The following is a 15,056-nucleotide window of genomic DNA, read 5'->3' as shown; positions in this document are numbered from 1 at the left end:
TGTGTTCATACTCAGAATTGAGAAGGACTAGTCTAATGATTTCTCCTTGCCATCTGGTGGAAATGGGAAGGAATGACAAATTTTAGGAATGGAATGGAATGGAATGGAATGGAATGGAAAGGAATGGACACAACATAGATTTTTTTAAAAACTTGCTCTTTTTTTGCATCAATTAAAATAATTAAGTGTAATTAATAAAATGATGTATCAATTATATAGCAGAGTAGATCAAAACACAGAAAGGGAACTCACCTAAATTACAAAAACTAACGCTGCCTCTGCTACTAGCTTACACACACAAACATAGAAATTAGGAAAGCCTTGCTGCTTGTTTTCCATTGACTCTCAGACAGAAGCTGCTCAGAACTTCCCACCTTCCTTGGAGAAATTCCTTTGACAAATATTTTGACGGAGTTTGAGTGTCCCCTTGTGTTCAACTGGCAAAATGCAAAGCTGATGGACTGAAAATGCAGCATTGTCTCCCAAAGCCTTGGGGCATCTTGGTGTTCACTTCTTTTTAGAGAACTCTAAAGGATCTGCACCTGTTTTCTTAGTAAGCTAATAGGGTTTTTGCCTTCTTTTTCTAGACACTCATATATTGCTCTAAGCACATTACGAGACGTAAAAAATGTTTCCTTGTTTATTCCAATTTAAGCTAAAAATACAATAACGAGCCTTAAAATATAATAACATTAAATGACTGCTGCTAATGCAATACTTAGGTTCTTATTATTTACATTTTCACTCTTCTTTAAGTACTATAAAAAGATTCAAACAGCCTTGAGGGGAAATTCAGGTGATAGGTTTACCTTTAACCATTAACCACAATATACTGTAGATTAGTCTATTACAGCTAGTGTGAGAGTATGCAAATCTTCTAGCGCTAATTTCATAGAGCCATAAAAATTGAGATTTTTTGATTCCCAGGACAGATATAAGAATCTTTATGTTTAATCATTTATATTTTATTTCTTAGGAACCGGATACTGGTATTTCACAAAATATGTTATGGGAGGCATGGAGAGGAAATTCAACTCAACTTTACTTGCTTTTAGAACTCTAGCATTTAAATACTGGTTCTGTTTACAATGGCATGGCATTTCAAATGTTTTAGTAGAAGGCTAAAATTGAGGCACACAAAAAGACTTTCATTCGTTTTCTCAGGAAGTATCTCAAGATTTTAGTAGAGTTACTTGTACCATTTGATAATTACTATATTCTTTCCTCTTTTCTTTCTTCCAGTTTGCAGCTCTGAACCTGAAAATGTTCAATCTGATCCAAAGAATTATACCAGTCTCCTTGTTACATGGGAAAGACCTCGTGTTGTATACGACACCACAATTGAGAGATTTGCTGTCTTTTATCAACAGCTGGATGGAGAGGACCAGACTAAGCATGAGTTTCTGACAGATGGGTATCAGGACTTGGTAACTGTAAACTCTTCAAGTTTCATAAAAAGAAATGATGGTGTAACAACCCACTGTTAATTATTGTGATGGATTAAACCGTAGCTGGGAGCTGATTGAAGAGAAATTGTCTAATTTTTTGGCTGTAAAGCCACAAAGACAACTTAAAACAAAAGAAAAAACTTATCTTGTGTAGAACAGGAAAAAACTCTACAGATTGCTGCTTTGATTTGCCTATACTTGCTGTGAGCATGTCAATCACAGAGCTCCCTAGCCATAAAACCCAATTGTCAGTCAATAATAACCTGTAAATCATTGCTCATGGATGTGAAAAATGACCTACACAAGCAACTAATGAGATTGGATTCAATTATACTGCTATAAATCCTAAGTTACTGATTACAGCTTCGTAATATTTTACTAATGCAAACTGTTCCTTTAACCCTCTTTAAAGACTCGTCTGATATAGCGTTACCAAAACTTGTGTTCAGTGGTGAAGTTATTTAGTTTATTATCCTCCATGTAAAAAGTCACAAGTTTGTTTTTTTTATTTGACTGAAAACCACTTGTGACAATAAAATAAAAAGGCACACATTATAATACTAGAAGAAAGGAGCTTTGTGCTTCATAACAAAAATGTGTTATAAAAAATAAACATTTTCAAATTCTTGATACTTATTTGCAAGTAAATGATTAAATGTGGTTTTTTTTCTTTTAGGGGGCTATTCTAAACAATCTGCTGCCCAATACAAGTTATGTTCTTCAGATAGTTGCTGTTTGTTCTAATGGTCTGTACGGAAAATACAGCGACCAAGTCATTGTTGATATGCCTTTAGAGGATACAGGTAAGTGGTCTTTTGAGTTTAGAGATCCCTTTTAGCTGAAAAACCTGTATTTCAAGTAGTTTGTTTGCAAACCAGTTAAAATGCATGACTTCAGAATCATGCCAAAATGAAATTTCAAAATCACTGCAGTTAACCTTCAGCATGTCCCTTGCTAATGGTATTTTACATATTTCCTTGTAAGCATTACCTATAAAAAACTGCATGTTAATTTTTTTAATTCTAAGACTATTGTGAAAAGCCCCTGCTTGATTTCAAATCTCACACAAATCTCACAAGTGTATCTTTTAGATGTGTAGGGAAATAAAACCATGTTTGGTATTATTTCTCTATGGTTCAACCATCCTCTCAAAATTAATCCACACCACCAAAGTATTAAGGAATCAGGCAATACAACCCCACTATATGATTTATAAGTCTATATTAATGATTTTGAAATTTGATTTCCTATGAATACTTGGAGTTTGATTTCAAAGACTTGTGATGATGGAATTCCCTTGCTTCTTAATGCTGCCTTGCAAAAGAATCAAAAGGCCTAACAAACAAATCTTAATGATTTCACAGCCAGATTTGCTTCTTCTGCCTGCTGGTAAATATGAAATAACTTGAAACTGTAGCATGAAGCTTGATCTTATCCTAATAATTCCTTAAATTTTGGTGTAAGTTTTAGCATCAAATTCAGTTCCTATGAAAGTGAGTGAGGGCTTTGTTTTTAATTAAGAACACTGTAATTAATCATAGAAAAAATCAAATGTTTTTTGATCATGTTAGGAGCTATTTTATTTTTAATCTAAGAGCCTGGATTTTGTTGTTTGTTTATGCATTCTGTAAATACAGTTTTATACTTATGTATGTCTGTTTAGCTACAGCAAGGTCATTAGTGATGTTGTGGTGAACTTGGGAAAACAGGCCAGTTTTTCATTTCAAGGGAGCCACGTTCCATTACAGTGAGAGAGAATGTGATTCTCAACAATCTCTACCACATGAATTCTGGACTAATAAGGGTAGTAGGCTTACAATAAGGTGGGTTTCTCTGTAGGAAGAGGATACATCATCAGGTATAGTACATACACATTTTTAATAAAGATTTAACTTGTCTTTCAAACACAGTGTATAATAATGTATTTTGGGGTCTTAAGTTAGTATCTACTGGAATTTTCATATTTCTCTTTAGTTTTCTAAAAAGTCCACAACAAGGTTCTGACATTCTGTCTGACATTTCACTCTTCTGCCTACCTTTTATTCATCTCTTAGTATATTCTTCCACTTACTTTCCAGAATTTACTGGGTTTGTGTTTGAAGAGTTTTCTCAGATGAGAGTTCATCTACATACCCCACATCCATTTCTACATGGAATGACAAGCAGCATAGTGTTATCATCATTTAACAAAACATCAAGTCAGTACTGTGCTGCCATCACAGCTGTAAAACCTCTGAAAACACATATTGCAAAACAAAGTCCAGTGTAGCTGATATCCAGAGATAAACCATCCTCCTCTTGCTACTGCTGTGTCCCTGCTGTAAGTTTTAAAATAAAAATTTTAAATATATTTATTTTAAAATAATTTTAAAATAAAAATTAAATACTGAAATGAATATTTACCTGTTTAAAAAAAAGTTTCACTGACACGCTTCTTATCTGAAATGGACACAAAGTTATTTACTCTAATTTGGTTCTTTTCTTTTGGCACTTCCACAGTGATGCCTCCGAAAGCATTGAATAAAGAATATTCAGGGAAAAATTCCTCTCATTAATTAGTATGATTTCTAAGAGTGTACATTGCTCTATAAGTAAGTTTCTTACATGCTGAGTCAACTCTGGATAAATTTTAAAATAGGAAAAAATCTTCCATTAATTTCTAACATTAATGTTTATTTGCATAATTAATTTTACTAATTATTTACACCTGAATTAACTTTTGCAAATATTTCAAATATTTTCATATTTAATTATAATATACCTAATATTAGAAAGCAGATATATGGGAATGTAGATATCTAATAAGAAAGATTTCTTCAGAGCAGCTTGCTGATTACAACTATAACATCAAATTGATTTTGTGATCTGCTTTATAGATCTTGAGGCAAAAGGGGATTTCTTGGAGCTCCTGCTTGGGAATTTATGAAAGAAAAGTTATCTTCACCGTGAAGACATGAAATAAAGTTGACACACATAAAGCATAAATTAAATCTTTCATTTTCAAGGATTTCTCTGAGTAATCCAGTTTAATTAAGATGAAATTCACTACAGTCACCTCCAGATCAGTCTTCCTGTTAAGAGCTAGAGCAAGGCGTGAGTCGTGTGGAGCCATTAGATGGGCCCTTTTCCAGGAAGAATTCTGTCCTTGGAGTGGCCACTTCTAATGAGCTGTGGAATTCAAAAAGCTCAAGACTGTTGGTTTAGACTTTCCTTTTGAGATACTGGCAAGAGAGTGTTTCTCATGCCTTCTCCCCACCCAGTCTGGGGCATCCCATATGGTCAGTGAGGGCTCTGCAGGCTCTGCTGATCCACAGATCCAAGGCTCTTGTTCTCAGCGATGTTTTGTAAGGTGAAGGACCTCCTTGGGGTCTCTGCTTCGGTTTGTGGAAGCCTCAGGAGCTGTGATGTAATAACGCTGGGCAAGGCACCACAGTAGAGACCTCTGCTCTCTGGGTTTTTCCTGAACTCTTCAGAATTGCAACCCTTCTTCTTGTAATACACTGTGTGTGAAGGTTAAAATTTTTTCCAATTAGTTTCCACTTAGTAAAAGCCAACAAATGCACAAATGATGTAGCCACAAAATTTCCATTGAAAATTTAGGGAATCGTGTACAACACATTTTAATCAGCTTTGATAACAATCCAACCTTTATTTACAAATTTTTCATTTGTTATTAAAATTGGATTTTGAATAACTATGTAAATGTGTGCTTCAACTCTCTAGATAACATCTGTATGGAGCTGAGGGTTGTGCAGTAGTTTGTTGTGTAGCTAATACTGGTGATACTTACATGCTTTTGCTGACACAGGAAAGGAAAAATATATAACTCCCCATTCCTGTTCCTTTGTTAGTGTTTGTCAAAAAAAACCCCAGCATGCTGGGACATAGCTCTCAAATGCTGTCTCCTGCCTGGCAGCTCGTGCTGTCAGCAATGCTTTGTGAGGGTCTAACTATGCAACTTTTTGAAACTCATCTTTGAGATTTTTGTCCTGAAAATCACTAAACATGTATTAAATGTCTGATTCAGGGGATGCTTTTTTCTAATTTTGTACTGATAAAAGTAGAAATCTGAAAACTAATTTAATCAAAAGTAACAGGCTTTACTTTTGTTCTTGCCATGCCATTTATGTCATGTCAGTACAAAAAGGAAAAGAGTTTATATTGTGTGCCTTATTCTATGATTATAAATCACATTGTATAAAGAGATTTTCTTAATATTTCCATTGAAAAAATGTAGGGAAATAGTTACATCTCTGTATTTGTTCTACTGTTTCTTAACCTGTCATTAAAATGGACTAGGAAAAGACCTCTACAGAACTCTAACTAGTTATTTAATTATTTTAAAATGTATACTATAGAATAATCAATATGTAGTTTCAGAAAAAATAAACAAGCTTGTTCATCAACCTTTTGGAGGGTGTGGCTGTTCACCTTGGCTGGGGGATGTTATTATATTTCTGTAATCTCCTGTCAAATCAAAAGCTCAGCAGCAGGATTAACAGAACTTCTGTGTGTGTCTCTAATACTTTTGACAAATAAATTTTATATTAAATCTAAATTTAAATATTCTTTATAAAGTTCCTGGAGATTTACTGGTTTTGTTAATAAAGAGGTTCTTTTATATATATATATATATATATATATATATATATATATATATATATATATATATATATGCATTTATATATTATGTATGTATATTAAAGCCTCTCCCTTGAGAAAACAGTGAGAAACTAATTTGAGAGCATGTATCCTACTGTATACTCTAGCACAATCACTACAGTTTGTTTTTCTGACCGAGTCTGATAAAAGCTCAACTCAAGAATAGTAACCACTGAAAAGTATGGATAGAATTCCTCTGTACTAAAAACACATTTCAGACAAGTCTGTTAAACACCTCGTACATGGTGTGGATCTATTATGGGAAAGCATTCATACTAAATTCAATATTTGATTTGTGTCATTGAGAAGCCAGGGAATATCATTATCTCATCCACCCTTTCCTCCCCTGCACTCCCCTCCCCACCCTCCCAGAGCCTCCTAGGCCTCAGGAGTCAGAGGTAAGATAATTTTTTTATCTATCTAGCTAAAGAAAGGTCAGTTCTGTATTTGGTAATTTATAGATGTTTGTTACTAAAGGATAATTTGTGAAGATTTTGTGCAGCATTTCTTAGTGAAAATTTGTTTGCATGCTATAACCTACAGATAATACTGTTTGATCTTATTAGTTTGGTAAACTTCATCTAGTGTATGCTGCATATAGCACATCTTAATTTGTTTTGAAAGGTAGATATGGATAGACCAAAGAGAATACAAGTCATAGATCTCCATCTGACTTTGCAAAAAAGAGAAATACAGAGATGGAATCTTCATCCTAGTGTATTGAACAAACTACATTTGGGCATTGTGGAGGAAATGCAGACATAGAGCTGTGTGTGATGGTATTGTTAGAATTGCTCTCCAGGCTAAGAGATTGGCATTTTCACCTAGTGCAAATCAGCCCTCAGAATATGTGCTAGCACTTGTGTACAGATAGAGTGCTAGAACATGGCTTAGGAGAAAACCTTAGAAAGGAATGGATATGGGCCTTTTTGTGGACCAAAGGAGCAATAAGGTGCATTAGTGCTCTGGAAGTGGAGTTAGATTTCCTCACTGAAGAGCTGAGCCAGTTCCTAGCAGAGAGGTGGATGTTCCTTTCAACCTGCTTTGAAGCCTCTCTTGCTGACCACCATCAGAAGTATAACACTGGATTTGGCTGAAAAGGGAGAAAGAAGGCAAGAGACTACCTCTAAATTTGGAGAGATGGATTTTCAGCTGCGTTATAGGAAAATAATTTCTTCAACCTGTTTCAACTGATTTTTTTATTTTTGAAAGTTGGGAATGCCTCAAAAGGCTCTAGAGTAGTTCTTCACAGAGCATGCAGTACCTGTTTATTAGGGACTATTTCTGGGATGTGATACAACTGGCTTTATGTCTGTACATTAAATCAAGTAGGATGGGGAATTGAAAAAGGCTGTAAGCACTGGGAAGGGTGGGTCTCTGGTCTGCCTTGCTGGAAGCATGCAGCCTGCTGAATACTGACTATGATGGCATTGCTGTTGCTCTAGCACCTAAGTCCAAGCCTGAGTGTGCAAATAGGAAATTTTCTATATGAAAATTATAGAACAGGTTATTTACAAGAATATCTTCAGAGCTTTCAGATTTAATGTAGAGAAATAGTTTATCCCCAGACTTACTGTTTTTCTCACTTCTGTATTTTATGCATTAAACTATATTTCTCATTGAAAATGTTTTTGTAAACTTGGCTTTCCCCAGCCAACATGTGGTTCCTCCAAAAGTGCAAATCCAGTGATATCAAAATAGAACCAGACAGTACTGTTGTGGCTGACTTAATTTGTCCTGTGTAGATAAGTGAGCATTGCTACCCTTAGTCCTTATTCCAGAGGATTGGCCACTTCTCCAAACACAATCCTACAAAAAATCTTTGACATTGGCTCAATAACCATATTAATTAGGCAGTTGAGTCCTTGCAGAATTCCGAATTCTGTCTATTTAAAATTGTGGATGATACAGTGTGTATTTTTGTTTTATAGAGGCTGACCTCATTCCTGAACTGAGTGAAGCTGAAGAGTATGAGGTATAGCATTCATTTGTTTTTTAAGAGTGTATTTAAAATAAATGCTTTTCAACTAGATTGAAATTTTATTCTGTGAAAATTGACAAAACTATGTCACCAAATGAGTGTATTACCTGCATTTATGTATACATAGATATGCATGCATGTGCATATGTAGCCTTTGAGCTATATTTCTCCCTAGATAACTCTGGAGATACCTCAGTGTTTCTCTGGGGTTAGAGGTACATGGTGAAGTAAAAGATATCACAGAATATTCCTAAATATTTTTAATATGGGGCACCAGTTTACAATCACCCCTCTGTGAAGTCTGACAGAATTGTTGTCAAAGAATCAAAGCTGCCATCCAGTGTTAGGCTTTTTAGTTAAAGAGAAGTTTGATTTCTCCTTACTTGTGATGGTTTTATCATGTAGTAAATTAAAGTAAGGGAGGACAATAGTTGTGCTGAAGAGTGAGATTCAAGTGTGTCTGCCATCAGTGTGCTGTTGGTTTAACTGTTACTCAAAAATTCTTGGAGGTTCATTTGTCTCTTGAACTCAAGTGAGACTTTAAAGTATAGCTCTGTTTTACAAAATTTTTTATGATCTTATGATAACCGTTGCAGGCTTCACATTCAGTAACTAGGTCTCTGGAGTCTCAGGAAGGAGAGATGTAAAAATGCCATGATTAAGTTTTTAACAGTCCCTAATACCAATTGTGTAACATAGACAGTTACTTCAGTAGGACAATTATCAAGTAATATCAAGTAATCCCTCCGAATTTTTAATTTATAGTTTCAGTCTATGACCACAATATTCTCACTGCAGGACAAATCCTTTTAGTTAAATAGCACAGCCTGTGCTCACCTGTCTATTCACCCTCCCTTGCATTTGTGGACACTGAGTAGCACAGTCATTTCTCTGTTCTAGTGTATCTAGATTATTATGTTGCATCTGTTTCATGCCAGTGAACATCAACTGGTTTTTACTTGAATTGAAAAAGTTTAAAAGCTCATACACTGCCTTGCAAAAATAGAAACATGGGCCTGTCCAGTCTAGCCCAGGTTTGAAGGCAATCAGTTGTGGTGCTGCTGTCCCTACATTTTAGATATTTAGTTCTTCAAATGAAATCCAGACCTGAGGGTGACATCTGAGGCACCTTATGTTAAGCGCATGAGGGGTTCCTGGTTCAAAGAGGGACTGCAGTGTGAAGCCCAGCTCCAGCCTAGTGGGTAAAGCCCTTGCTCTGGTGAGACTGGGTGAAGGCTCACAACTCCTGTTTGCTGAGTGCCTCAGGCAAAAACATACTCAGCACTTTATCTTGGGCACATTCCTTCAAAGGCTGTTGATTTTTTACATTACTCTCCCTGCTGTGCCCTGCTCAATGCAGGAATGGGAGATCTACTCAACCTAAACTACAGTGGAAACTGAGGAGTTGTTAGATTGATGACTGTGCCTATCTCCTGTCTACTGCATGTTTTCTCTCAGCATTATGCTTTTGAACAACAAACAGTGGCATTTCCACCACATTGCCAAGCCAGATCTTTAAAAAAAAAAAACAAAAAAACAAAACTATTTTGCAAGAGGCCCTGTGCTGCTCTGTCTCTTAGGGCTATGTGTGCCTGTCAAATCAGGTCCTTTCAGAAACTGAAAGTGTACCTCAATCTAGATGGCAGAGTTTGGCTGGGACAGGTTCGATTCTGGTGCAGCACTAGATGATGACACAGCACAGAACTGCAGGGACTGCTCTGTCTAAGTCAGAACAAAAATGCTTGCTGAGTGAGTTAGGTGCTTCAATGATAATTTTTTTTTATTTTGTGCAGGGAAAGCTGTAGAAGGGATGAAAAGATTTGACCTTAGATCCTCCAGCACTGCCTAAATGCTGATTGCATTCAGGCACTTTTTTTTTTTTTTCTTTTGGATATGTCCTTAAAAGGCAAAACTCTAACACAGGTTTTGTGCAAAGTATTGTTATTCGTCGTCATTCATATTCAGAAAACAAAGGGTCATAACAGGACTAGGGCATATGGATCACAACACTTGTGAAACTCTGACAGTCTTGATGAGGATCGTGAACTCTTCCAGAATACTCTGATAATTCAGCAGAATTGAGGTCATAAATATATTTTACAAATTATCTTGTTGTTATTACCATTTAATTACCATCAGGATATTAGTGCAAACCTCTAAGGCATTCTGATAGCAAAAACATTTTTTCATTGCAGTGTATACAATCTATGCTATATATATTGCATATGCAATTGCATTTTATTAGGAAAGAGATTGAGCCTTCTTAATAAAGTAAATAGATACCTCTCAAACACAATTTAAGTAACACAATATTGAAGTTATTGGGACACAGCATTTTAATGCTTTTATTGCAAATAAGTAATATTTTTCAAGATAAAAGAGGATATCTCTTCTTGCAGTTAATGCTTTAGTTTACGACAAACAGTCTTCTCTAGTGTGTTTTGCTTTACCCCTCTTGATTTAACTATCCAGGAAAATGTATTATTACAGTTCAGTTTTCTTTCATGTTCAAAGTCTATAAACATTTTTAATTGTCTTCGGCTATGATATTTTTTCAAAGGATGAAGTTGATGAAAAGGAAACAGAGGTGGATGAAGAAACTGCAGTAGTTCCTAGCACTGACAGTACAATGAACCAATTGAGGAGAGATTTTCAGGTGATTACATCCAGCTACAGTCAAGAAAAAGTGCGAACAAAACCCAGTGAAGCCAAAACAAATAGATACCTAACAAGAGAAGAATTGCATGGTAAGGATAATGTTTTCAAAGCAGTTTATTATGCTACTTCTCCACCTATTGGTGAAAATTCTGAAGAGGAAGATCCTTTTTTGGAATCCCAAACAATTACTGGAATTCCTCCTCAACTCATTGACTCCAACAAAGGCAGAGAAGACGAGTTTATATATCTTTCTTCAGGCACCGAGCCAACAAGAATAACCACCTCTGGCCACAGTGGCGAAGATTTCTTGTTGCCTCCTTTTAAACCTCATCAGGAATCTGATGACTTTTGGAGTTCAGTTCCTACCACTTCTTCCTCACAGCTGGTTACAGAGGAGGCCTCCCAAGAAGATGCCCTTCCTTCAGGAAGCCCAGATATCAGTGTGCATGATGTCGTTTCCCAAGGCTCCATTAGATATGTTTCAGAAGTTGTAGCACCCTCAAGCTCCGATGAGCCTCCAAAGCATACTTCTTCCCCTGATGGAAATTTATGGTTTCGTAACGCTACAGATCCAACAACTCAGTCTGTTGATACATCACCTAGCGGGCAGTTGTCTCAGACCAGTTACACTGATGCTTATGTGGAGGGATTAAAGCCGACTACAGCGCCCTATACCAGCAGCCCAGTGATTTTACAAGGCACCTCAGATGCGGATTTAGAATTGCCACATTACTCTACCTTTGCTTTCTCCTCTGCTGAATTATCACCTCACTCTATCTCTTCAAGCTCTGGAGAATATGGTTCTGCTTCTGCTGCCAGTGAGGTACTCTCTCAGACAACTCAGCCAGTCTATAATGGTGAGATACCTCTTCAACCTTCCTACAGTAGTGAAGTGTTTCCTCTAGTCACCCCTTTATTGTTTGACTCTCAGATGCTCGACACTACCCCTGCTACATCAGATAGTGATGTGACCTTGCATGCTACACCTGTATTTCCCAGTGTTGATGTGTCATTTGAACCCACCTTGTCTTCCTATGATGATGTACCTTTGCTTACATTTTCCTCTGCTTCCTCCAGTAGTAAAATGTTTCACCGTTTGTATACAGTTTCTCAAATGTTTCCACAAAGTGCTACTCCAGCTGTTGCAAGCGATAAGGTGTCCCTGCATGCTTCTTTGACGTTGGCAGTGGGTGATCCATTAATACAGCCAAGCCTTGCTCAATTTGCTGATGTGGTGTCACATCAGACCACTCATGCTGCTTCGGAGACACTGATGTTTGGTCATAATAGAACTCACATATTTTCTCAAGTTGAACCATCCAGCAGTGATTTAAATATGCATGTACTATCTACAATGTCTGAACTTCCTTATGCTTTGTCTGGTAATGTGGGCTCCCTCCAAAGCTTTACTGTTTCCTATGACTCTGCAGAATTTGTGCATGATTCTGTTGGCGTATTTCATCAAGATCCTTTATTTAGCAGCTATAACAATGTACAGGCGCATAAGCCTTCCTCTGTAATATCACAAGCTGATACTTTGCTGCAGCCTACGCACTCTCTATCTAGTGACACGGATTGGTCTGAAGCATACTCTGGTAGTGAGTCCCTTTTGCCTGATACAGATACCTTGACAGTACTTAATGTTTCTTCCTCTGATTTTGTTGATGAGATTCCATATGAATCATCCGGGTTTAGTGATGTTAATAAGATGCTTCAAAAAGGTGATGTTATATATGGAGATGAGAGACAACTGAAAATTTCCTCTTCTTTAAGTGAAATGGCTTCCAGTGCTGAAAGTAAAGTGATACATGAACTTTCTACATCTGTTTCTAATAATGTTGTAATTGAGCAGAATATGACTCTGCAAGAAAGCCCACTTCCTGTTTCTAGCACAAAGGGAATCCTTCCAGTCTCTCTTGCTTTTCCCACTACTAAGATATTTGATCATGATATTAGTAAATTTACAGAAAAGCACCTTTCTGTTCAGCCTTTGCATGTTACAACTCCAGCCTTTGATGACACTTTGCTTAAACCTATGCTTAGTGCAAGCTCAGATCAAGCTCTCTCTGTCCCTGCTTATAGCAAAATGTTATCCTCGACTCAGCTGTACTTTTATGAGACCTCAGCTACATTAAATAACGAAGCATTGCTGCAGTCCTCCTTCCAATCTTCTGGCGATGGCACTCTGCTTAACACAGCTGCAGTTGTGCCTAGTGATCCCATATTGGCTGAAAGCTCAAGGGTTCAAAAAGATAGTTCTACATTTGACCAAATACTGCATCAAATGGCACCAGTTACTGCTACAACTGAAAGCAAGCTGCATTCTACATCTGCACCTTCTGTTGCTGATATGATGTCAAACACTTTTAGTAAGCCCACAGCGTCACTTCAAGGTTTATCTTTTTCTTATGAAAGTGAGAGATATGTTTCATCCAGTTTATTTAACAGTGAAGATGTTCAGAAGGTCATGCCTTCGTTGTACAGTAGCGATGCTTCATTCCAGCTGACCAGTTTAGAAAATACAAATGCCTTTCCATCCCCGGCAGCGAATGCTGCAACAACTCCCTTCCTAACAGGTGACACATCATCACATGTAGCTACTCCTACAGACAGCCATATCTCTTCAAGTGCTTTTGAAAGAATTGAGGCTGACAGTGTCTCTTCAAGTTCCACACTTGGTTTCGATCCTGTTCATATGCCTGCAGTTGTTTCTGGTTCTGATGTGTCCGTTCATCACACTCTTCCTTTACCAAATACACTTACTTCAGTTACGGCTGTTCCTTCCAAAAGTGAGATCCCTGTAACTTTGAATAGGTTGCTGGTTCCTTCTGGAGAATCCTCTGGGTTGTCTCCCAGTGTCATGTCCAGTACTGATCTTTGGTCTTCTGTAGTTGAGGACGACTACGATGATTATGATGATGCCTTCCCTGTAAGTAACTGCATCTCATGCACTTCCCATAGAGAAGATCAGGATATGATAGTAGAGGATGAAAATACAAAGGTAAATAATAACAAGGATCAGAGTAACCTAATTATAAGTTCACATTCTGAGAAACCTGAAGAAGAGAAGTTTTCTACTGCTGCATCTGACAGTCAGATAAACCGTGCCATGGACAGACGTAATTATACATCCATACCAACTTTGACAGCAAATGCGATACCTGAGAAGCACAACAACCTGAAAATTTTGGAGAACCACATTCAGACCTCTAGTGTCCAGTTGCAAAACACATCAGAATCTAAGTCTTGGGCTGTTTTGACAAGTGATGAAGAAAGTGGTTCTGGCCAAGGTACCTCAGATAGCCTTAATGATAACGAAACTTCAACAGATTTCAGTTTTCCTGACCATAATGAGAGAGACACTGAAGGGGCAGTTGAAGCAGGTAACTCAGAATTAACTCCTGGATCATCACAATCATCAGCCTCATCTGTTACTAGTGATCACTCATCAGTGTTCAACATCTCTGAGGCAGGTTAGTTATGGATAAGTCTGATGAATACCATGGGAAGCTGTGAGGGGATACTTTTGTACCATAGAGAATGAGAAGGTTTATCTACAGATAATAAAGGGAGAACATAACAGTGCCAATGGGTGTGATTAAGGAAGCATTGGGGAACAGGGTTTCATACTGAGCTGGCTATCTTGTGAATGCTACTTAAAACTGCACCTGAAATATTCTTTTGTAAGATGATTGTGGTCTGCTTTTGGATAGATGCATACTGTCAGCAGAAGTGGAGTCATGCAAAATCTGAAACCAGAATTGTTTCAGTGCTAATTTTTGCTTTTAGTTTTAAAGGTTTGAGAGGGACTTAGATTCTCTGTTGAGTTCTTTGTACAGAGACTAGTGCTGCCTGTATGGAAATACCACCAGGGGAAACATGCCTCTGATATTCTCTTCTAAACTTACAGCAGCACTTTTTTTTTTTGTGTTTTTTAAGAGGATGAACAAGGAAGAAGATGCTGGTCTTATTCTGATTCATAAAAACATTCATTTTTATTCTGTGTATGCCACTTTCAGATTTCAGTGAGATGCCGAATTTTTGTGCCAGATTTTCATATTCCCAAAGTAGAGCCATATTGTCCTCTAGATGTTTATGTTTAATGCTATTTTCTTATTTATTCCTCTTAAATTCAGTGAGAGTATTTGCAAGCCATGATTCCAAGGATAAAGTCAGAAGTCAAAATTCATAACACATTTACTTTGTATTTAAAAATGCACTGTGGAAAATTTGAAGTATTCAGGCACATAATTTTCATTCCTTCTTGTGCTAGAGAATTGAAAATCAAAGAATCAAGCCAAAAACAA

General features: G+C 37.0%; 1 protein-coding gene across 4 annotated transcripts in view; it reads left to right on the top strand.

Moving 5' to 3' along the window:
* PTPRZ1 (protein tyrosine phosphatase receptor type Z1) overlaps positions 1-15,056 on the top strand; it is a 132,771-nt gene that overhangs the window by 88,081 nt on the left and 29,634 nt on the right. For 3 of the 4 annotated variants that reach the window (XM_054277631.1, XM_054277621.1, XM_054277612.1), the window contains exons 9-12: positions 1,243-1,427; positions 2,125-2,251; positions 8,042-8,085; positions 10,652-14,222. In XM_054277631.1, the coding sequence (XP_054133606.1) occupies positions 1,243-1,427; positions 2,125-2,251; positions 8,042-8,085; positions 10,652-14,222 (3,927 nt within the window). The remainder of the gene's footprint in view (positions 1-1,242; positions 1,428-2,124; positions 2,252-8,041; positions 8,086-10,651; positions 14,223-15,056) is intronic. The other variant, XM_054277641.1, reaches the window with a different exon arrangement.

The sequence above is a fragment of the Melozone crissalis genome, unplaced genomic scaffold (genome assembly GCF_028551555.1).
Source record: "Melozone crissalis strain CALT ecotype California unplaced genomic scaffold, PUWL_Pcris_2 ptg000004l_1, whole genome shotgun sequence".
Lineage (NCBI taxonomy): Eukaryota > Metazoa > Chordata > Aves > Passeriformes > Passerellidae > Melozone > Melozone crissalis.
This window is presented reverse-complemented; position numbering and strand designations above follow the sequence as displayed.